Raw genomic sequence first — 25,380 nt, forward strand, 5'->3', positions numbered from 1 at the left:
CCAGGGAGTTCTAAGCAGGTGTTTTGATGGGATATTTGAGGATGCCATACCAGTTTCTGTGATCCCTGTTTCTCCTTGATTTGCAAACTGTATGTCCTACATCCTCAGTGCTTGGTTACGTATGACTATAGCCCGTTGGGTGTTGAGCAGGGTGGAAGTAGGATACACCCTCCAGCTTATTTCTACTCCTCCTTCCCACTTCCCCCCCATCCCTTCTCAGGGAACCCACTCGTATAGAAGTTCTGGTCTAGGAGGTTCAGTCTCTTCTTCAAGTGGTAGCCGTGGAAAAGGTTCTGCAGAATTTAAGAGGGAAGGGGTTCTACTCCCATTATTTCCTAATCCCAAAAGCCAACGAAGGTCTCAGACCAATTTTAGATCTGCCTCAGCTCAACTATCTCAAGAAAATAAAGTTCCTCATGGTCATGCTGGCATCCATTATCCCATTGCAGGATCCCAGAGGCTGGTACGTCGCCCTCAATTTGAGAAATGCCTGTATTCATGTATCAACATACCAAGGACACAGAAGGTGCGTCAGATTAGTAGTGAACTGCTCACATTACCAATTCACAGTCCTCCCATTTGGCCTGTCTGCAGCAAAGTGGGTGTTCACAAAATGTATGGCAGTAGTGGTGGCTTTCCTATCTTTATCTAGACAACTGGCGAGTCAAGGGCTGGTCAAGGCTCAGATAGTGTCCAATGTTCGACTCATCCACTCAACATTCAAGGCCCAAGGCTTTCTGATAAATGTAGAAAAATCTAACCTTACTCTTATGCGAGGGATAGAGGTCATTGGGGCCAGGGCCTACCTCCCAGAGTTCCCTGATAACACACCTCAAAGGTCATCAACTCACAACAGCTTGAAATTGTATGTGGCTCTCGGCTCACATGGCTTTGTGCACATACGTGGTACAATACACAAGGATGCACCTCATACCTCTTCCAGTGTGTCTGGCCACATTATACTCCCAAACTGCCACCATCTGGACACTGTACTGGTTACGGGTTCTCATCTCTCTCTAAATTGGTTGTTGGACCCACTCACAGTTTATGCGGGCTTTCCCTTTATACGCCTTCAACCGTCAATGACCCTGGTCTCAGACATGTTAGTGCTATGGTAGGGAGCTCAACTGGGGCCCCTCAGAACTCAAGGCCTTTGGTCTCTGAAGGAATTTTCACTCCACATCAGTATCAGAGAACTCAGAGTGGTTTGTCTTACCTTTTGGACCTTTCTGCTCCACATTATGGGCAGAGCTTGTTTTTTCTCACGGACAGCACTGTAGCCATGTTTTACCTCAGTGGGCAAAGATGAGCTAACTCTTCCCTTCTTTTCAAGAAGCAATGCAGCTATGGGAGTTTTACATAGCCCACTCAATCAGCCTTGAGGTCTCTTACTTTCTGGGAGCGCAAAATGAGCTGGCAGATCACCTCAACAGGTCTTTCTCCAGTCATCATGAGTGGTCCCTGTGCCTGGATGTGGCAAGAGGCATTTTCCAGCAGTGAGGGACTCCCTGGATAGACCTATTTTCAAACAGGTACAACAGAAAGTATCACCAGTTCTGCTCCCTACAATGCTGCATTCTGGGTTTTATGGAATGCCCATGTGCAATCACTCAGAGAAGAAAAAACGGTTACTACCTTCTGTAACTGTTTTTTGAGATGTGTTACACATGTCCATTCCACGACCTACCCTTCTGACCCTCACGTCGGAGTTTTCCAGAAAGAAGAAACTGAACTGGGCGCTTTTATACAGGTGTTATAGGATGGGCTGGCAGAGAGTGCTTGATCTGCCCCAACAGGTACCATGGAGGGGAAAATTTCAGGTGACTGTGCTCTGGGTGTGCACATGCTGCAATGGACATGTGCAACACATCTCGAAGAACAACCGAAGGTTTGTAACCATTTTTTAGTTCCTGTCTCCAACTATGTATGGACATTTGGCATAATTTCTTTAAATGACCCCTTCCCATCTCACAGATGTCCTTAACTATTGTAAAAAAGAAAAAATCTTTAAAGGGGCTTTTGTTGGGTTATTACACAGTCAGTTTTTCTTGGATAAGTTCCCCATGCTTAAACTGAGCTACTGGGACAAAGGATGCTAAGTAGAAATTATTTTGATATAAGAGGCCAGTCAGCCTCACCTCAGTCCCTGGAAAAATCATGGAGCAGGTCCTCAAAGAATCAATCTTGAAGTACTTGCATGAGAGGAAAGTGATCAGGAACAGCAAGCATGGATTCACCAAGGGAAAGTCATGCCTGACTAATCTAATCGCCTTTTATGATGAGATTACTGGTTCTGTGAATGAAGGGAAAGCAGTGGATGTATTGTTTCTTGACTTTAGCAAAGCTTTTGACACGGTCTCCCACAGTATTCTTGTCAGCAAGTTAAGGAAGTATGGGCTGGATGAATGCACTATAAGGTGGGTAGAAAGCTGGCTAGATTGTCAGGCTCAACGGGTAGTGATCAATGGCTCCATGTCTAGTTGGCAGTCGGTATCAAGTGGAGTGCCCCAAGGGTCGGTCCTGGGGCCGGTTTTGTTCAATATCTTCATAAATGATCTGGAGGATGGTGTGGATTGCACTCTCAGCAAATTTGCAGATGATACTAAACTGGGAGGAGTGGTAGATACGCTGGAGGGGAGGGATAGGATACAGAAGGACCTAGACAAATTGGAGGATTGGGCCAAAAGAAATCTGATGAGGTTCAATAAGGATAAGTGCAGGGTCCTGCACTTAGGACGGAAGAATCCAATGCACCGCTACAGACTAGGGACCGAATGGCTAGGCAGCAGTTCTGCGGAAAAGGACCTAGGGGTGACAGTGGACGAGAAGCTGGATATGAGTCAGCAGTGTGCCCTTGTTGCCAAGAAGGCCAATGGCATTTTGGGATGTATAAGTAGGGGCATAGCGAGCAGATCGAGGGACGTGATCGTTCCCCTCTATTCGACATTGGTGAGGCCTCATCTGGAGTACTGTGTCCAGTTTTGGGCCCCACACTACAAGAAGGATGTGGATAAATTGGAGAGAGTCCAGCGAAGGGCAACAAAGATGATTAGAGGTCTAGAACACATGACTTATGAGGAGAGGCTGAGGGAGCTGGGATTGTTTAGTCTGCAGAAGAGAAGAATGAGGGGGGATTTGATAGCTGCTTTCAACTACCTGAAAGGGGGTTCCAAAGAGGATGGCTCTAGACTGTTCTCAATGGTAGCAGATGACAGAACGAGGAGTAATGGTCTCAAGTTGCAGTGGGGGAGGTTTAGATTGGATATTAGGAAAAACTTTTTCACTAAGAGGGTGGTGAAACACTGGAATGCGTTACCTAGGGAGGTGGTAGAATCTCCTTCCTTAGAGGTTTTTAAGGTCAGGCTTGACAAAGCCCTGGCTGGGATGATTTAACTGGGAATTGGTCCTGCTTCGAGCAGGGGGTTGGACTAGATGACCTTCAGGGGTCCCTTCCAACCCTGATATTCTATGATTCTATGATTCTAAGTGGGTATTGAGAACAGAGATACTGCTGTGTTTACTGCAAAACTTTGTACCATATATCCATAATATGGTTATCTGTCACAAGTATTAACATCTAACCTTAATAACAGTGTCCCTAGTCTGTTCTAGCAGTATTTCTGAGGTAAAATTCCTAAAATATCTCAATCAGTTAATAAAGATTATTGATATTATGCATGCAAAACAGGCATGCAAATGCTTGCTCAGAAATGTACTAGACCTTGGGGCTTCAACTTGATGAAAACAAGACTCTATCAAATAAATTGCTCTTTGGTCTAGAACATGATGGTGATGGTTTATAATTAACTTGACCAAAAGGACAGAAAAACAATTGACAAAATTGTATTGCCCTTCTAAAAAAAATAAAAGTAAAAATGAGAGAAAGCTTTGAGATATGAATTTACTATAAATGGCATCTGAAGTGATTAAGGTGAGAAGGGCTGTGCGCTGGAGAATTCTACTCTTCTTTGGAGCACTTTGTCAGCCAAATAAGTAAGAGCTCTTCATTATTAGTTTTTTCTATTCTCCCCATGTCACTATGGTAATTGCAATGCAGTGGTTGCTATAGCAAAAATGATTAATTCTTCAGTTGCTGCTGTCTGTTATGTTAGCAGAGGCTTTCATGAGATACCCATACTCTCTTTAGTATGAATCATGGTTGTCAGATATGATTCTTTTATAATTTGTTATTAAAAAGTGGTTTTGGGATTTCACATTTTGGGAGAACCTCTGAAAAATCAAGCAATTTCTATTTAAATGTCTTAGTGTGGATTTTGGAGCCCAACTTTAAACAACCAGGTTTGGAAACTTTTGGCTCTTCTGTTTAATAGGACATATTTTTCTCATCTCTTTATACTATACAAATAGCAAAATTATGAGAAATTTACACAATTCACCAGAGTACAAAAGATGGAAGTTACTAGGTGGTTGGTACTTGTTGTTAAAGAATAAATTCAATTAAGTTGCAATATATGAGTATAAAGGTGATTCCTAAATTGACCGTTTAAAATAACCTCTGTGGGTTTGATAATCTTCACAAATTACCATCAGGTTTTCTAGTTTGTACAGGGTCTGTGCTCTTCATATATGTAAACAAGGCAGTTACGTGCTTATATAACTTAAATTTATAAGTGTTCGTTATTTTATTCAATCTGAAACAAATTCATTAGGGAGTAGTTGGTTGAATGAATAGGGCACGGAACTGGGAGTTAAGGTGTTCTCTTCCCAGCTCTGCTACTGACTTACTGTATGTCTTTAGGCAAGTCATTTCACATCACCGTGGCCCAGTTTCTGCATCTCTCAAATAAGGATAATGATGCTTACCTTGGTTTTGTAAAGTGCTTTACAGTTCTTTGGGTAAAAAGCATTATATAATTGCTAAGTGGTGTTAGTATAGAAAGCTGTCTTTGGCTCCTTTGTGGAAAAGTTTATGAAAATAATGGGCATGTAGACTCTGTATAATTGGGCTTTGTTAATGGCCATTGAGTTTAGATTAACCAAGTATGTCTCTTAAATGAAGTGAATAAAAACTGATTTGCATGGATTAATGAGTCTCTTACTGTTCATTCAGTAGATCTATTCGCTTCAGTAGAGATTTAAAAATTAGTTTCATCATGGACATTTGATTAATTAATTTAAATGTTTGAGCTCACTTAAATCAGTAATTCTGCTTTATTTAGACTGTGAAGAGGTACTGTTTGTATGGCTGACTGTGTTAAGTAGTTCCTCAAGTGAAACTAGCTCACGCTGTGTTTGCACAGTCTGTGCTGTAGACAAAGATGACAAGATTCTGATGATTTTCTGAGGGCAGCATATACCAACCTCCTCGTTGGTTCTTTCCATTCCTCCTTCATCATTATTCTCATTTGTTGTTTTCTTTGCTTCTGCCAGGGCTGCCTGATCTGTGTACTCTCCTACTGAATGGTATAGGCTCATGTTCATTCATGATAACTCTGAAAAGTTTTCCTCACTGACAAAGCCTAGGCTGGGGACATTGTTATATTTAAGTTGCTTAGCTGTACTTTTAAAGAAAATTGAGAATGGTTAGATTCCTTTGATGTTAAAGCCAGTTTTCCAGTAACAATATTATGATTGTCAGGCAATCCCCCTTTCCTGCCCCCACAATATTTAATGTGAAATTAAGGTTATAAAAATATAAGTTACTTAACGAAGAAAACGCCTAAAAGAATGTTTTTAAAGAAATGATAAAAACAAGAAACACTAGCCTGGATATTCAGAGTTAATTATACTTAAATGTAAACAAATTATAAAGTATGGAAATGCACATTTTGAGATTACCCAAATAACCTTAACTCTGTCCTTAACCCAACATACCTGTTGCACCTTGCATGAAAGGTAAATGTAATTTGATGAAGGATTTTTAATTAAAATCTATAATAAGCCTATAACTGTCAAAATCTGAAATACACTATATTTGTTCAATCTGCCTAAGGCAGTGATTCCCAAACTTTTTACCTTGCACCCTCCTCCCCTTTCCCTTGTCTGCGCCCTCCCCCATGGAACCGGGGTCGGGCTGTAGCACCAGGATGGGGGGGACACGGACAGGGGTTAAAGGGGCCGAGGCTGGGGCTACAGTTGGGGGTGGGGACTGGGGCCAGGAGCAGAGCTGGGCGGCACTCCTTCCCCACCCCCTGTGGGGGGCTGGTTTAGGCTGCAGCCACCCCACCCCCCAACATTACTCTGTGCCCTCCTAGGGGGACGTTCTCCACAGATTGAAGACCTCTGGCATAAGGAGTCATATTATGGAGTTGTGGCTTTAGTTTTGTATTTACACCTCTATATAAAAAGTGTGATTTCTCTTTCACATTGTGTCCACCTAATTTTTGTTCCCTCCCTTAAGAGGTTTCTAACCACACACAAATTTGTATTACAACTGTGCTCCTGTGCCATTTTACAACTTAGTTGTTCCCTTTCACAATTGCACCAATTAAAATGTGTTTGTATACTGTGACTAGGATGAACAGTGTCCCTGTCTCCAGCTTAAAGGACTCTCTATGGAGCCTGACATCCAGTAAGACAACACTTTTATGTTTGAAACCTTGTACATTTGGGGGGAATTGTCCTGACTGAAAAGATGTAAAAGCCTGGCTTTTTCCAGCAACTCTGTGTGGTCTCAAAGAAGAAAGAAGAAGTAGTTTTAGTGATGTGAAGACAGGTACTCTTCAGTTCCAGTGCTATGGCAGTGTGCAGAGATACTTCAGGCTGATAACTACTCCGTTTGCGGAGTCACTGAAGCAATGTGGAAGTGTGGTTTTGAGGCTATAATTGTTCTTTGGTTTTTCTGTAGGCAGCAACACAGTGTTAAGGTTGTTAACTTACCTTAACTGTACACTTTCATATTTCTGTGTAACCTTACCTTTTTTAATTTCTACCGTTTTTTGGACAAAAATTCTAATGAGGGTTTTTCCGTTAAATCAATTGATATTTACAATCACAACAATAATTTAACTAGAGGGTGGAGGGGTTTTGCTTTCAGTATTCTAAAACACTTAAGGAAACATTCATTGTGACAGTGTTGAATGATGAACTGCACTCTGAGGTTTCATGCTGTTCCACACACTGTACCGCTTCCAATCTCCCCATATGGCTTTCCTTTCTCCACCTTCAGGTTGTGGGGGGGAATATGGAGGTGGGGGTAAGAGAATCATAAGTGGATTGGGTGACCTTTGAGGAGAAATGGGCTCTAAATTCCTTCCTGAAATTCCCAATTCACCCTTCATGAGTCTCTCACTTTCCTCCAGAGTGCCCACCTCCCAGTCTCATGTTGCTCTTTCTCTTGTGCATGCCTTAAATCCCCTTAAAACTTTTATTCCCTTAAAACCATCCTTCCTCCTGCAAGATCCACAGAAACTTCTTTTCTTTTGAAATAGCAGCCACCCCTTTCCAGTCATAAAGCACCGGCAGGAGATGTAATACTATCAACAAACTCTTCAGCCACTTTCACTGGAAGCCAACACTCCATCCTAGGGAGCAGCTCAGCACAAGGCAGGAATAACAGCAAAACAATGCTACCTAGATCAGCATTAATTTGTTGGCTAATCTTCTGGAAGGGAAAGATGCCACATAAAGCAGCGTGCTCCTACCCACCTCTCCACATGTCCTGATCCCTGTGGAGGTGCTACGTTGATAGAAAGGGAAGGCAGCATCCATGGCAAAAGCTGCAACCATTTCCATCCATCCTCCCTTTCACACCTCTCAGCAGGGATCCCTTATGTTTTTGTCCCTTCCATCAGCATAGGCAGAGAAGAAAATAAGGGCCCTAATTTGTTTTTTCCCCAAACTCTCTTGAAAGAGCTTTTTACTTGCCTGCAGAAAGGATACGATTTTTGCCCATGTGTTTTGAGTTTTGGTTCCAGATCAGTGACTGTTCCTGAAAAATTTTCTCTGTTTTCCCCTCATTTGCCAATTTGGTGTAAGTTGCTGGCACGGTGCAAATGTCTTTTAAAAAAACACTTTGGTATTACTTATTTTTTCCACAGTGCTAGGTAGGTTGGCACAATTGTGGATTATTTTGCTTTCTTGCAAGCGGTAAACTCATGGTGATACAGTGCATGACCCTTGTCTGTTTTTCCTTGTTAAACAGTCTGATCTCATCAACATTGAAAATACCATTGACAATATTACTTGCTTAACAAAAATCCCTTATCCAAAATTCAGTAGCACAGCAGTCAGCATTTTGCTTTTCCTCATGTTTTTATTGCTAGCACAAACAATAGTGGTACACTTTGTCACAACAGTCAACTATCTGTAGAACATTGGATAGTTTCATGCTGTGCAACCAGGCCTTATGCCATCTGTTTCAACAGTGGCCAGGCTATCTGTTTCAGCATAAACTTTAGCAGAAATTCATGTTCTATATCAGTCTTTTTATGCATGCTTCTCTTCTTTTTTTTAATTTCCAGTTAACTCTCTGTTCTTTAAAATCTCACCATTTCAGCTATGGCATGACCTTGGTGTTAGACCCTGTCCTTACTGCCCAGGGAAGTATTGTTTGCCGCTCTCAGTTGAGCAATGGTTAAATGCTGTTCTTGTTATCAAGCTGCTAGCACAGTTTCCTTGGAAAGGTGTAGTCAGGGATTTAAGAGAATCAGAATTGATTTGCTTCTAAAAACAAGAAAGCTGTGGAGTTCTGTAATGCCTGGAGATCCTTGACACAGTCATAAAAGCTCTTTACAGCTGCTTGAGATGTTGTGATTCACATCTCGTATACTTCTTTAGAAGAAAGATTTAAGATAATCAATAGCCACTAAGTTAACCTTTATTTTATTTGAATATAAAGCTCAGTACTGTGGGTTGTCTTCCTGACTGCCCATAGGACAATATTTTTCGTGTTTTGAGCACTGTCACAACAGGATTTTTACCTCGTTATTTTATTACTGTTCTTAGAATTTTAAAAGGCAAGATCAAGGTGAAAGAGGAAGAAACGAATGTACGAAGTGACAGGGATTAGGCAAACAAGAATGAACCATATACAGAGTAAAACAAAAATGAACTAATGTACATAGTGACAAAGATCCTCCTCTACTTTGGTGGGTCCTGAGCTTATTGGCCGATTTGCTCTCCTTAGAGATTCACAACAGCCCTCAGTTTGGGCACTTTCGTGGCTCAAATCTGCTCTTTTACTCAGATAACCTCGTCACTGGCCAGCATGGGGAAAAGAAAGGAGAACAATCCCCACAGTCTCTGCTGATCCACCAAGTGGGTCGGGGAACAGCCCAGAGACCTTCCCCTCTGGTGGAACCCACCGTTCAGGTCAACTCCTCCTGTGTCTGATCAGGAGTTGGGAGGTTTGGGGGGAACCTGGGCCCGCCCTCTACTCTGGGTTGCAGCGCAGGGCTCTGTGGACTGCTGCTGTTTAGAGTGCCTCCTGTAACAGCTGCACAACAGCTACAACTCCCTGGGCTACTTCCCCATGGCCTCCTCCCAACACCTTTATCCTCACCACAGGACATTTCTCCTGGTGTCAGATAAAGCTTGTACTCCCCAGTCCTCCAGCAGTGTGCCTTCTCGCTCTCAGCTCCTAGTGCCTCTTGCTCCCAGCTCCTCGCATACACACCACAAACTGAAGTGAGGTCCTTTTTAAACTCAGGTGCCCTGATTAGCCAGCCTGTCCTAATTGATTCTAGCAGTTTCTTCTTAATTGACTCCAGGTGTCCTACTTAGCCTGCCTGCCTTAATTGGTTCCAGCAAGTTCCTGCCTGTTCTGCAACAGCCTGTTACCTTACCCAGGGAAAAGGGATCTACTTAATCTGGGACTAACATATCTGCCTTCAAACACTCTGCTAGCGCCACCCCTCCCTCTGCCCTGCCAGGGGGCACTCCTCCACCCACCCCCCAAACTTTTGGACCTGGCCCAGTTTCCCCAGAACTCGCCCGCCCGCAGGGGAGCGAAGCTGGGATGGATTTGAGGTGGGGGCGGTTCTCAGGAGGAGCAAGAAGAAGCTGCCTCAACGACGCCGGGGGTGGGAGCCTGGGCTAGCAGCTCTGGTCCCTGTTTCCCCTCGACCGAGCCCAGCAAGCGCATTGCTCCGCTGCCCTGCCTCCAGCAGTGGCTGTGGCCTGGGAGGGAGCCGGGATTGGGCCAGACCCCGGGCGGGGGAACCTGGACCCGCCGCTTCCCAAGATGGGGCCTAACTACGAGGAAAGCACATGTCTTAAGGACCAGCCACTGCAGGGCCCACTGCTCCTGAGGGGACTCGACCTGGACTGGAGGGACTTGGCTGCTAGCCCTTTCCTGTGGGGCAGAGCTGTTTGCGGCCCCACACCACGCTTTGTTTAGCTGTACGGATTTTTTATTTGTATGTGAAATAAAAATGCTTTGAGTGCTTTCCACACAAAAAAAAACCACTTTCCTGTTGCCATCTGGCCTGACCCTGTCATAATATATATATATATATATATATATATATATATATATATATATATATATATATATGAAAATGCATTAAAAATAACTTCAGTTAAATGGAAATAATAACTCGTCCATACCTATGACTTTCAGAACCAAATGTCTCTTGCATAGTCTTTCTTTCACCCAGGAGAACAACCAGCTTTCCTTCTGGTACTTGGGGGAATTTTTCTTCTCTGACCTCTCTGTAAAGAACTGTAGAGAAAGGTATGTTAGAGTCCTTTGTTATTTGTGATATGTGAGCAAGGCAGCACGCAACAGAGGCTTTTTTAGCATCTATAGCCACAAGGACAAAGAGAATAGAAGATGCTCAGGGCCAGATTATTTTGCAGTATCTAAGATTCCAGATGCAATTATGTTGCACTCAGATTAGAACCTAGCTGCTTACACTTCTCTTAGCGTTTTAGACTGTTAATTTAGTGTATGGGTTTTTTTAAATTTTTCACCATTTTCCAAAAACATTGCTTTCACCTAACATATTTGGAGTAGTTTGTGAGTAGTAATCACTGTCAGGTATTTCAGAAAGGAGTAAATTGAATTCTGACATTAAGGAAGGCAAAAGTAGGATCAAGGTGTAACTGGTCTGAGTACCCAGTTAAAGTAAAAGTAATATGATGACAACTCCAAAAGTTCCTATGGAAGACCTAACTGTGATCCTCTTAACATGTACTCTGGCTCATTGTGTCTGTACTTTATGATATAGGCTTCAATTACGTACTGATTTCCACAAGTCTCCAGCTTTATTGTGGGCACAGGTTGGAAAGCATGTAAAACACCTTTACAGAGTGGCAGGGTTTCTGTGGAACCATGCATCATGTTGGACCAAATTCTCTTTTCATTTACCATTGTGTAAATCCATTGATATCAAATGACTTACTCTGAATTTACAGTGCAGGATTTGCATCTTCAGTGCACTTGGACAATGTGCAGTGAATGATGTAGGAATCAACATCTTGATCAGTGAAGATAAAAGTAAATACTATAAAAATGTTTGATTCATTATGCAACAGCCCATCCTATGCACTGAAATTAGGTAGGATCCTGCAGAAATTCTAGTGATTGTAATTAAGGATAGTATTAAATGCATACACATAATAATTTCAAATCAGAGACATGTTAGAGCAGAGGTGGGCAAACTATGGCCTGTGGGCCACATCTGGCCCCTGGGACCCTCCTGCCCGGCTCCTGAGCTCCCGGCCCAGGAGGCTAGCCCCTGGCCCCTCCACCACTGTTCCCCTTCCCCTGCAGCCTCAGCTCACTACGCTGCTGGCACAATGCTCTGGGCGACGGGGCTGCGAGCTCCTGGGGAGCGCAGCTGCAGCGTCCGGCATGACCCGGTGCTCTGTGCTGTGCGGTGGCGTGGCTGGCTCCAGCTGGGCCACGCCACCAGTGCTCCAGGCAGCGCGGTAAGGGGGCAGGGAGCAGGTGTGATTGGAGAGAGGGCAGAGGAGTTGGGGGTGGTGGTCAGGGTGTGGGGCAGTCAGAGGGTGGGGAATGGGGGTTGAATGGGGGCAGGGGTCCCGGGTGGGGGCAGTCAGGAAGGAGCCAGGGATGGATGGGGAGGCAGGGGGCAGTCGGGGCAGGGATTCTGGGGGCTGTCAGGGACAGGGAGTGAGGGAGCGTGGATAGGGCTGCAGTCTTGGTGCAGGGGCCGTCGGGGTAAGAAGCAGAGAGGCAGGAGCCAGGCCATGCCTGGCTGTTTTGGGGAGGCACAGCCTCCCCTAACTGGCCCTCCATACAATTTCCGAAACCTGATGCAGCCCTCAAGCCAAAAAGTTTGCCCACCCCTGGGTTAGAGGTATATCATTTAAACACTAGTTCTTATACTGTAATCAGTAAAATAAAGTCAGTGAGTATATTCTCATTTCAAATGCTGACACATGCCAACGTTAAGTTTGGAATCAGTTACAAATAAAAGACAGTAGATGGCTTTGTAATTTTATTTATTTTACACAGCCTGCTGCACAAACTCCTGTCTAGATTAGAAATAATTGTTTACATAAAATTATAACATGTATGGGGTAGATCATCATGTTCATGAGGAATGGAAGCTGTTACCCGATGAAGCTGACAGGGTTGCAGTTTTTTGACAAAGGGTTTATGTCAGTGCTGGATGATTATCATTTGCTACAGCTTTGAGGGGGAAAGAAATTAACAAAGCTGCAGCAGCAATTTCTTTGCTGTTCGAGCTGAAACCACACAGATCCTAGTGTCACCATTATAATTCAGATGACAGGACTATGCCAAGGTGAAGATGTGTAATTTACTGAAAAGCTAGATGCCAGCAGAGCAGTGAATCTCATAAAGTGACTGGGAGGTCTTTTTGGAAAACTACTTGCTATGTGATTTTGTTTTAGAGTATGATATGTTTAGGCTACAATAATATTGGGTTTTGTTTTTTTATAGTAGATTATAACTTTCCTTTAGTAACTGTAATGTTTATAATCTAACTTCAAACATTATTATTATCCCCTCAAGTCTGAATTTAGGATAAATTGAAAAGATTTGAGCCATTTAAGTGAAAGTGTTTATATTTATAATTAATTAGAAAACTTCATCTGCAAGTAATTTTTCTGATAGAACTATTGTCAATACATGTTTAAAGCTATGTTCCCAATAATTATTTTCTAGACAGTACACACTTTGAGTCACAGTGCTTAGAGATCAGATTGATAAAATGATTTAATAAATGTACCTGCTATTTGCAGAGATGGGCAGGTTATTATAAAAATATCTTTTCATCCATTAAGTTTGTTTTTGGAAATGGGATGCATAAAAGCTAGTGAATAATTTTGAATTTTTCTCAAATTGTTCCTGGGTTTCATAAGGTCTGTGTAATATATTTTTATAAAATTTGAGATAAGTATGCATTTTACAATTCATATGTATGTGTTGCCATTCTTTTCTGCAAAACTTTATCTGTATTGATGATTTGAATCTCAACACTAAGGATCAAAATTGTACCATGGGTTGGGGGACAGTATTGTGAAGGGCTAAGACTGGTCTTTCACATGCATGTTAAAATGTCAGCCATGTTAGGAGAGGATAGTGGCCAGAGTGTAGTGGATTTCAAACCCAGAAAATGTTTAGGTTATGGTTAGGACTCCAAACTGAATTAAGGCTACAACTCAGATTAATTCGAAGTTTCCTCAGTTTTGGATTGAAATCTCATTGGATGAAATTTTCACCAGATCCAAACTGGAACCACTTTCAAATTTTAATCTGGCACACAACCAAAATGTATCAGCGGATGGTTCACAGTCCCCCAAACCAAAAAAAATTGAAGGGATCAAAAACTGAGATTCTAGTTTTGGCTAAAAAGAAAAGGAGTGCTAGTGTCTAGTAATAATTAAAAATTTGTGTTCTGACAGTTAAAAACATTTTTTTAGTTTCCTTTTATCCATTAGTTATTTTAATTCAAGGAACATGTAGAACACACTACACTGTTGGTTCAATTTACATGGACTTGAATCTATATGAAAGCAAGCTAAAGTTTACATTGAGTGGCCTATAGATTGTTGCACATATAGTTAATCTTGTCCATGTAAAAACATGTTTTATTTGATTTGGGGGGAAGTGAGAGGGTTGGATTTATTTTGTTTTGGGATGGTCTTTTTGTATGCGTACATTTTGTATTTTAGTGATGTGTTGGGTTTTTGGGTTGTTACTTTTTGGTATTTTTCCCCCCATGCATAAGTGGCATTTGGGGAAAATTGATCCAAATTAACATTAACAGCTGTTGTGGGATGTTTTTGTTCTGCTTTGCTTTCTCCTAGAATGGTAAAACCACATCATACATCCTCTCCAGATCCTGTACAGAAGCAAACCCCTGTCTGCAGAAAATTGTACTTTTCTCAGAATTTTCCCTTTAACAAAACCACTCCCAGTGGAATTTTCCTTTTATGCTTCAAATTAAAAAATTTTTGGAGTACCCGAACATCCTTTTTCCATGTTCTGTTTGGTAATTGTGGGATTCTGGACATAAAATCTTATTTAGTTTGTTATGCTTATTAGTTTAAAATGACAGATGAAGCAGTCATCTGAAATAATGATTGTGCGCCTGAATTAAAACAAATTGGGATTTTGTAAGGGGATTTTGTAATTTCATCAGGGCAAAGAAAGATTTTAGGGCAGATCCACAACCTTTTCCCAAGGGTAATTGTGAACTGGTATGAAATGCTTCAACAGAAGGTATACCTGGGAGCCATCAGGCCTCCATGGGTTGACAAGGCCAGAAGATGTGTGAATTAGGAGGTGGCTAAATTTGCACATGATCAGGGAGGATCGGTGGTTACACACTCAAAATATATTTAGTGCCTCAAGTTATTCAGGGAAGATGGGGTGGTACTTCTGTCTGATCGGGGAGTGAATATATTTTTGGCTGATGCTGAGGAGAGAATTGCGAACTAGATGGAAACCCGGCTTGGGGTGGCGGGAGGCAGCCATGCTAATTGCTGGCACCTCCTGGTGGCTGGTGGGGTGACTGTTCCCAGATAAACTGTAATTAGAAGTAGACTTAGAGAGTTGCTTTCCTCTAAGGAAGTTGGGGGGATGAGGTTGGCGCTCTCAGTGTGTGGAACAGCTCCAAACTCATATGAGAGGATGACAGCGGGGTTGCAGCAACAGCCTTGACCCAGTGTGAAGTGGTGCTGACAGCAGCCCTCTGATAAGGAGGGCTACACGTAAGAGTTACTGCCAGATAGTTTTCTGGTGAGTTAATTGAATAAAATTTCAGCCTAGTTAAACCACATCCCTGGTGTCTTGTCTTTCTTTCTGCACATCCAGGACAATCCTTTTGCTATACTATGCAGATCTCCATTTACTTATCTGAAAACGTAAATATAAACCTTTCGTGCATGATTAAAATGTGGTGCTGGTGAGGTTTAAATGTAAATAAATCAACCCCAAACTGCCATTCTGTTAACAAATGTTTTCTTAATATAAAGTAATTTTCCTGCTAAAAATCTTAATTACATAATGGAAAGGCTGCAGTACTGTCTACCATTTGTATCTATACATCTTTAAGATGTAAAGGCTAAATAAAAGAGATGTAGTTAAACTAGTGGAATTGTTATTTTCATGCCTGTTAAATTAGATCTGCAGTAATACTGATTTATGGTCAGTGAAATAGCTAAATTCTGTTTTAAAGTTTTAACATTGTGAGATTTATCAGGCTTCAGTTTTTAGATAATTTTTTAGTATTTCACAGGTGTTTTACTATATGCTTTAAGTTTTTATTTGGATAGAACTAGGGCATCTGGAAGTCAGTAATCTTTTGAAGATAAACAGAAAGCATTTGTCTAAATGAATTAGGTTGTGTATTGAGATGAGTTCTGTTAGTTGGATATTCATGCTCCGTGGTCTTACAGCTCATTCTGCCAGGTCTAAGGAAGTATCAGTGGTATGCCTCTATAATGTTTCTATCTTGTAAGTCTGCAAGATAGCTATCTGGAGTTCTGTACACATATTTACATGCTCAACTCAATTTAGCATCTCGATCTCATGGTAACTTTCATAGGGCAGTTATATAATCCTCATTTCAATATGTAAAATAGGGATAATTTTACTTTTGAGTACTTGGAAATGTATGGGACAAATGTGCTAAAAGTGACATTCTTGAAGAATTGTGAACTATGTGAATTCAGACTTGCCTTGTGCAAGAAGCCAAGAGCAGCTGTCTGTTGTAATGACGTAACTTGAGTACTGTTTTATTTTTTTACCCATGTAGGTGTCTATATATACAAACTTTTGCATGTCTGTCTATCCAGTGTTCCATTCACAGCACAAATCACTTCAAAAATGAAATGCATTGTTTGTAGAGATGGACTGCTGTAAAAACTAGTCATTCTCAAAGGCAAACTATGAGGACAATAAAAAACAAGGAGTACTTGTGGCACCTTAGAGACCAACAAATTTATTTGGGCATAAGCTTTCATGGGCTATGTCAAGGTTCCTCCCCCACTCTGAACTCTAGGGTACAGATGTGGGGACCTGCATGAAAAACCTCCTAAGCTTATCTTTACCAGCTTAGGTCAAAACTTCCCCAAGGTACAAAATATTCCACCCTTTGTCCTTGGATTGGCCGCTACCACCACCAAACTAATACTGGTTACTGGGGAAGAGCTGTTTGGACACGTCTTTCCCCCCAAAATACTTCCCAAAACCTTGCACCCCACTTTCTGGACAAGGTTTGGTAAAAAGCCTCACCAATTTGCCTAGGTGACTACAGACCCAGACCCTTGGATCTTAAGAACAATGAACAATCCTCCCAACACTTGCACCCCCCCTTTCCTGGGAAATGTTGGATAAAAAACCTCACCAATTTGCATAGGTGACCACAGACCCAAACCCTTGGATCTGAGAACAATGAAAAAGCATTCAGTTTTCTTACAAGAAGACTTTTAATAAAAATAGAAGTAAATAGAAATAAAGAAATCCCCCCTGTAAAATCAGGATGGTAGATACCTTACAGGGTAATTAGATTCAAAACATAGAGAACCCCTCTAGGCAAAACCTTAAGTTACAAAAAAGATACACAGACAGAAATAGTTATTCTATTCAGCACAGTTCTTTTCTCAGCCATTTAAAGAAATCATAATCTAACACGCACCTAGCTAGATTACTTACTAAAAGTTCTAAGACTCCATTCCTGGTCTATCCCCAGCAAAGACAGAATATAGACAGACACACAGACCCTTTGTTTCTCTCCCTCTTCCCAGCTTTTGAAAGTATCTTGTCTCCTCATTGGTCATTTTGGTCAGGTGCCAGCGAGGTTACCTTTAGCTTCTTAACCCTTTACAGGTGATAGGAGCTTTCCCCTGGCCAGGGGGGATTTCAAAGGGGTTTACCCTTCCCTTTATATTTATGACAGGCTAAAACCCACTTCATCAGATGCATGCAGAGGAAAATGCAGTAGGAAGAGATAGATAGATAGATATACACACACAGAGAACACGAAAAAATGGGTGTTGCCATACCAACTGTAATCAGACTAATCAATTAAGGTGGGCTATTATCAGCAGGAGAAAAAAATCTTTCATAGTGATAATCAGGTGGCCGATTTCAAACAGTTGACAAGAAGGTGTGAGTAATAGTAGGGGGAAAATTAGCATGGAGAAATAGTTTTTTACTTTGTGTAATGACCCATCCACTCCCAGTCTTCATTCAAGCCTAATTTAATGGTGTCTAGTTTGCAAATTAATTCCAGTTGTGCAGTTTCTCGCTGGAGTCTGGTTTTGAAGTTTTTTTTGTTGGAGAATTGCCACTTTTAGGTATGAAATTGAGTGACCAGAGAGCTTGAAGTGTTCTCTGACTGGTTTTTGAATGTTATAATTCTTCCTGTCTGATTTGTGTCCATTTATTCTTTTGCGTAGAGATTGTCTGGTTTGGCCAATGTCAGTTACTCTTTTTTCCTTCTGTTGAAATGTATTTTTACATTTAAGATTTGAAATGGGAACTTTTCTGCATAATGGATCAAAATTAAAATCTCTTTAACAAAGAGAAATGCACTTGCAGCTTCAAACAAAAGTCAAACTACATGACATGTTGACAAGATTAAGTATTTCAAAAATTCTAATTGTTCTTGACACTTGTCTAATCTTTATATTTTATCAAGATTTATACAGGCTATTCTGTATGCACAGTTAATTTAATGTTCTTCTAGAAGAACATTTGGTTTTGCAAATATTAATGAGCTGATAAAGTTGTTTTTTCTCTTTTTTTGGCAGATGGGGATGGGCAAACTGAGCATTTACTGCCAGCCTGTGCTGATGTAATTTGTCAAAAAAGTGCCATCTACTTATCTAAACCAGGACTGAATCAGGTATCCTGAGCTTCCATTTGCAGAGATAAAGTTGAATACCATGTTTAATGTGGGGAATAAGAAAAACAACCCAGAAGAACTCCAAAACAAATTTCCTGCAACATTAGCTTGTAATGAAGGGAAGAAATGTTTTTTCTTTAATAATTGGTTAGAAGTTGTGTTCTTGATAGAATACAATCTATAGATCTTTAAAGGGAGAAGAAAAACTATTTACCAAGGACATCGTTATTTCTTAGTGAAAAGAAAAAATACTTGAAAAAAATATTATTGATACCATTAATAAAATGATGAGGCTTTCTGCATGTTCTTCTCCATGGGTAGATGGGGCAATTAACAAAGCTTTTGTCTTATAATGGCCCACTTAATTTATGTTAGTCCTCCTGGATGGGCTGCGGGGGAGAGGAGGACAATTCCTGTGCCTGGGTTCACAACATCAGAACAAACGTTTTCAAAGTTATAAAGCAAAACTTACATATTTCCTTTTGCATGGAATACAGACATTAAAGTGAGATTATGAATGCAGCAACTTACAAAATTTCAGTCTAAATACATTCTTATAACACTAATACTTATTTTGTACAAAACTAACATACAGGGGAGCTCGTTTGGTTTCCATCTATGAGTCTGTCACTTCTTAGCTAATGCCTAGAGCCTTGGCCAGAGGTGGCACTTGGTTTACCAGTATCCTACCACCCACTCAAAATGATGCCTGAAATGAGCAATGTAGTAGCATTGGTGCCTTTTAAAGACCAGTTTTTGGTTGAAAAATTGGAAAATTCAGGCTGCATTCATCAAATGAGTATTTAATGACCTATGCTCATTAAATAAATGAGTTGTTTTAATGTAAAATATTCATTAGCATAGACTATATAGAAAAGAATGAAATATTTGAGGTATCCTGTTTAAATAAACTGTTCTTAAAGGATATGTCAATTTTTACATTTATCACAAGTAGCAAAATATTTGGGGCTAAATTTTCACAATGTTTTGCACCGTTTACACATCTGAACAATGGCTTTTAATCATAGACGTGCATTTTTACACTGATCCACCCCCTGCAATTCTGCAATAACGTTTTTGAGATGAGGTGACCAACTCTGTACCTAAGTCCCATTATCAAAAGTGATTTGGGCTCTTAGGAGCCAAAGTCTTGCTGAAAGTCAAGGAGATTTAGGGTCCTAAGTCACTTTTGGAATTGGGATTTAGGTGCCAAAGTATAGCTGTTTGGAAAATGTGCGTTTGTTGAACCTGAAATGTCTTACAAAAGCCAGTCGGGTTCAACAAACTTTCCTGGTTCCCTGGCAGCTCAACAGGGGATCCTGGCCATGTGAACTGTGCTGGAGACGCGGACCCAGGCTTCCAGGGTTTGCAGTTCTGGACTAGCCCCGCCCCATGCCAGGGCTTTTGTGCAGGCCGGACCCTGATAATTCCAGAAACCCTAGGAGGCCTGGCTCTTGGAACCTCGATGCCTGTCTCTATGGTGCCTGGAAGCAGGGAGCCTAGAAACCTGGGGAACACTCAGAGCTTCCAGGATTACTATCATGGATCTGGGAGTCTGGAGGTCCTGAGATGGGTTTCCAGAGCCAGGGACCCCAAGGCTTCCAGTCTCCTGGATCAGCTGGCTCGCTGTGTTGTTTGCCTAGGTAGCTAATAGCAGTGGTCAAATTGGCAAGAATGTCAATTTCGGTCAGCAGCTCCTACCCTGGGGAATATATTTTGGTCCAGAAACACTGTTTCCAAAATGAATTTTTGAAGCGATTCCAGGTCATGAAAATTTTCAAATATTTCGTTGAGTTCTAAAACAGATCAACCAACCGACAAACTCAAATTTCTTACAAAACAGAAATCCCGTGTTTCAGTAGCTCTACTCTTAAGTCACAAAGACACCTTTTGAAATTGTACCCTAGGTGAGTTTTATTTTTTAATTATGTAAAGTGGTCTTGAAAACTGGGATAACAAAAAAATGTGGTTGGAATTTTTATTATTTTCAAATCTTTCTGTTCAGTTTTGTCATCTAGCTTAGATACTTTGCCATTAATAATTGCTCATAAATAGGAAAACAGAGCATCCCTTATAAGTAAATCCATTTTCTGTCTTAGAATAAACAACTGTCCTGTTTACTCCTTTAAATATATATATATACACACTTAGAGTTTGAGAGTTAAATTTTATGCATTGCCTAGAATAAATTAAACTAAAGCATGTAAATACATTGTATAAAATACAGGACTGAAAATGTTTGAATATATAATTGTTTTAGGATAATATGGTGCCAATGATGCCATACGATGGAAATTAACAAAGGAATTGAAGAAATAAGTCTCTTTTATTATCTGTCTCATTCCTCTTTGGAGGCCTTCTATTTTTTTTCTACATTGTAAACAAAAGTCATAGAATCGGAAGATTTTCAGTAGCACTGTAATGTCCTCATTACATCCATCAATCTGCATGTCAGTTTTACAGTAATAAAATAATCACCAAAACCCCTTAGACCATTTTCTGCTAAAATAGCAAATAATGAGACTAATGATAATCTGCTGTGTCATCGCTGGCAGAAGAAAACAATAGGCTAATTTTATTGACTCATATAAAAGTACTTTAAATGTGTTCGTTAATTTAGAATATATGCACCCCATGGAAGCAGAGCCTGCAGTTTATAAGGCTACTGTTTATGAAGTAATATTCCTGTGAGGGTGAAAACAGAATAATAATTCATATTTCCTCCCAGCAATTTCTTTTCAATAAGGTGCTATAATGAGTATAAATGGGTTAGTTTCTCTAAAATCACTTCAGATATGTGAAAATTTATATGATAGGTCTTTCACAGGTATGGAAACTTGTGTTTTGGCCATAAAGGTTGTATGAGTGAATGATGCCATGTGAAGTAAAACTTGTATTCATTGTTCTGACTCGACCAGTGGTTTTTTAAGATACTATTTTGCACCATAGTTCCTGGATATTTTCTGTCTGACAAATTAATGTTCGGGAATCTGTTATTACTTTGGTGTACGCATGTAATGCCCTTAAGATTGACACCTTCTGTTTCTCATTTTCAGATTCATTGTCCTAGACTTTTCAAAAGTCGATCTGCTTACAATAACCAAAAAATATTTATCAAAACAAATGGGTATATGGATGCAAAACAATTTTTGAAAAACAGAACAGAGGAATCTACTTATTGATTTCTATTTTGATTTTTGACCCTTTTATTTAGGCAATCATAAATAGTTTTGTATATCTTCATGATAGTGCAAATTTGGTAAATAGCATGTGCAAACATTTTCTATTCAGAAACAATAGCAAAACAGTATTTCAGACCATGGGTCTAATCCTTAAGCCTTCTTGAGTTGTGCTCATGGCAAGACAAAAACATCTGTCCCATTTATGCTTCCTCCTAGTCTTAGAACTCATTTGGCTCCAGTGCAAATTTGAAAAATTTTAGGACTGCTGAAATTTGTGTCTGTCTGACTACAGCCCCAAGGAAGCATTCCAGCATCCAGGGATAAATGGCATGCAACAGAACTCCTGTTACACTTCCTTCTCTCAGCCACACTTCGAGCACAATCTCTACAGCAGTGGTCACCAACCTGTCAATCGCAAACGACTGGTCAATCCCGGAGCCTCGGCCAGTCGATCGCAATCTCTTGGCTGCTAAAAGTCCGGCGTGTCAGTGGAACTCAGGCAGGCTATCTGCCTGCCCTGGCCCCACGCCTCTTTGCGTGCTGCCCCCGTCCCCAGCACCATCCCCGCAGCTCCCACTGGCCAGGAACCTGTCAGTGGGAGCTGCAGGGGTGGCACTTGTGGGCAAGGGCAGCGCATGGAGACCCGTTGCCCTCTCTCCTCCAGGGGCCACAGAGACGTGCCAGCAGCCAGCTGTTTCTGGGAGCGGCCTGGGGTCAGGGCAGGCAGGCAGAGTCTGCACTTCACACCCCACTCCTGCACTCCAGCCCGGAGCCCCCTCCTGCACCCAAACTCCCTTCTAGAGCCCTCACCCTCTCCTGCACCCCAATCCCCTGCACCAGCCTGGAGCCCCCTCCTGCACCAAACTCCCTCCCAGAGCCCACATTCCTCACCCTCTCCTGGACCCCAAACTCTGCAGCCTGGAGCCCCCTCCTGTACTCAAACGGCCTCCCAGAGCTTTCACTCCTGCACCCCAATCCCCTGCCCCAGGCTCAGCCAATGCACACCCCACAGCTGAGAATGTTATACTGACTTGTGATAATCCCTAAATGATTTTGTATTTATAAACCACAAATGATACCAATAAACAGTAAAACTCATGAAATGTCCAGTGAATTCTATGAGATTAGGTGCAGTGTGACCATATGACCCATGCACCCAAACTCTCCCTCCCAGAGCTGGCACCCCTCACTCCTGCACCCCAACCCCCTGCCCCAGGCTCAGCCTGGAGCCCCCTCCCACACTCAGAACCCTTCGTCCCCAGCCGAGAGCCTGCACCCTCTCCCACTTCCCAGTCCCCTGCCCCAGCCCGGTGAAAGGAGTGAGGGTGGGGGAGAGCGAGCGATGAAGGGAGGGAGGAATGGAGTGAGTGGTGTGGGGCCTCGGGGAAGGGGCGGGGTAGATCCTGTGTTGATCGTACATTCAAAAAGTGATCTTGTGCGTAAAAAGGTTGGAGACCACTGATCTGCAGCATGCGCTGAAAGAGTGAAGCGATGATGAGTCAACTATACTGTACAGGCTTTATAGTACCTGGGATTCCCCAACACTAGGGCAATTTTCAGTTGATAAGACTAGTCCCTTTGAGTTTCTGGGATGTTGTAAAAGGGCAAAGTGGGGGACCAGGTTCTGGCCCTATATTTTAAGAGCAACAATCTAATTGATGGCCTTCAGCCATACTGCTCTTTTGTGCACTTGTCTCATCCTGATTTACCAGATTAGGAAAGTCAGGATGAGAGATCTTTAAGAAACACCTACGGGCTACAGGAAGTGGTGCTAAAGCTCCCTTAGGGTGGTATTCTTCTGTTCTGCTGGAAGTGCTATCTTTCAAGTGAAGTGTAAAATGACTTATGAAGATTAAAGATCCCATGGAACTTTTCACTAGAGTATGGTTGTTTACCATGGTGACATGGCTTCATACCAGATAGTGGAATTATATTTCTTCTTCGAGTACTTGCCCACGTCAATTCCATTCTGGGTTTGTGCGTGCTCATGTGCACAGTAATCAGAAATTTTTTGCCTTAGTGGTATCTGTAGGGTCAGCTGTGGTGCCCCCTTGAGTGCTGCGGTTATGCTTCGGTATATTAGGTACTATCGGCCCTACACCCTCTCAGTTCCTTCTTACCACCCATGATGGTTGGTAGGAGCACCTTGTCTTGCATTGCAAGTGTGTTAGCAGTTCTTACAGCCCATTGTTCTGTCTCCTTTTTATTTAGTTTAGTTAGACCATTACGTTAAGTGTTAGTGTAGTTTAATAGTTAGAGTCCCGGCTGGGATTTCATCTCGGAGTGGGGCATGCCCCGTTCCCCAGGCTTTAAGTCATGCTCATCGTGTAGCAGGTTGATGTCCATTAGGCAACCCCCCGATAGCTTTTTAAAGTGTTTGGGGGAGTCCCATAGAAAGGACAAGTGCAAAAAGCTTTCGCCCTCAAACTGAAAAGGAGCGGGCTATCTGCTTGAGGGTCCTCCTCATGGAGGATGCACTTCTTCCTGCCTCAGAGCCCTCCCCAGTGGACTCCATGCCTAGCAAGGGTGGTTGCCTCTGTGGTGGCCATGAGGCACAGCTCCTGGCTACAGTCCTCTGCGCTGTCCCAGGAGATGCAGACCACTCTGCAGGACCTCCAGTTTGAGGGAACAGGGCTCTTCTTTGAGTTAACTAATGTATGGCTCCATGGCCTTAAAGACTCCCATGCCACCTTCAACAAGCTAGGAAGTTGTTCTGTCCTCCACCTTCTCTGCTGAAATCCTGGTATGTCCCCCGAACAAGCACCTACAGGAAAAAGGACAGAGACAAGGGGTTTAAGTGGCAGCACCCTTCGTCTTCCCGTTCCTCTGCCCAGTCTGGTCCTTCCAGAAGCCAGGGTAGCCAGTAGCAGGCATTTTGAGGGTGTGCCGAGGATGGCGCCCCAGTCACTTTCCAGGATCCACCTTACTCTTTCCTCAGCCGCCTGCGCCCCTTCCTGTCAGCCTGGTCGCTGCTGACCTCGGACCATTGGGTGCTTGACATAGTATTTTCAGGCTACATCCTGCAGTGCAGCCTGGCTCCAGGCGCAGCACAGACAGCAAGGCCCAGACCCAGGCGAGGCCGGGGTTCCCTCCCCCGGCCTGATCCCTGCCCCGGCCTGGGCCAGCTGGGGCCAAGGAAGGGGCACCTATCCTGCAGCCCTAGCCCCGGAGCTAACATGGCGGGGAGAGGTGCCTCTCCTCCCCAGCCCAGGTGCTGCAGGGAGAAAGAACTGGGGGGAGTCCTCTCCCTGCCATATCCCCGGAGCACCCTCCTCACCCCAAACTCTTCATCCCTAGCCCCACCCCAGAGCCCAGCCAGAATCCTCACACCTCTGTACCCCAACCCTCTGCCTGAGCCCCTCATCCCCGGCCCCACCCCAGAGCCTGCACCCTCAGCCGGAGCCTTCACAACCCTACAAGCCAACCCTCTTCCCCAGCCCTAAGCCTTCTGCCACACTCCAAAACCCTCGGCCCCACGCTAATATGAATTTTGTTATGTGCACCAATATGGAGGTGATGTCACACATCACTTCCATATTGGTGCACATAACAAAATTCATTCCGCACATACACTGCTCTGAACCGCCCTATACAGTCTTTTACAAGGACAAGGTCCAGCTGCAGCCACCCTGGCCTTCCTGCCCAAGGTGGTCTCATAGTTTCATACTGGCCAAGACATTTATTTACTTGTCTTTTTTCCTAAGCCACGTAAGTCAGAGGAGGCGAATTGGCTGTATTCCCTAGGCATCAGAGGGGCGCTAGCCTTCTACATTGAAAGGACCAAGCCATTCCGCAAATCAACGTAATTATTCGTTGCGATGGCCAGCAGGATGAAAGGTCGTCCAGTGTGTGCTCAAAGAATTTCTTCTTAAATCACTGCCTGCATTTACTGGGTCAGGCAAAGGTGCCACGTCCAGCAATCGTAACCGCCCATTGAACAAAGGTAC

General features: G+C 42.6%; 1 protein-coding gene across 9 annotated transcripts in view; it reads left to right on the plus strand.

Moving 5' to 3' along the window:
• The window catches only part of ITFG1 (integrin alpha FG-GAP repeat containing 1), a 218,268-nt gene that overhangs the window by 80,820 nt on the left and 112,068 nt on the right, over positions 1-25,380 (plus strand). For all 9 annotated transcript variants that reach the window (XR_013347660.1, XR_013347662.1, XR_013347658.1 and 6 more), the window contains exon 9: positions 18,157-18,251. Coding sequence is in view for 2 of the 9 variants with exons in the window: in XM_077831061.1 (XP_077687187.1) it covers positions 18,157-18,251 (95 nt within the window). In the remaining 7 variants the exon portion in view is untranslated. The remainder of the gene's footprint in view (positions 1-18,156; positions 18,252-25,380) is intronic.

Source organism: Eretmochelys imbricata, chromosome 12 (assembly GCF_965152235.1).
Source record: "Eretmochelys imbricata isolate rEreImb1 chromosome 12, rEreImb1.hap1, whole genome shotgun sequence".
Taxonomy (NCBI): Eukaryota; Metazoa; Chordata; order Testudines; family Cheloniidae; genus Eretmochelys; species Eretmochelys imbricata.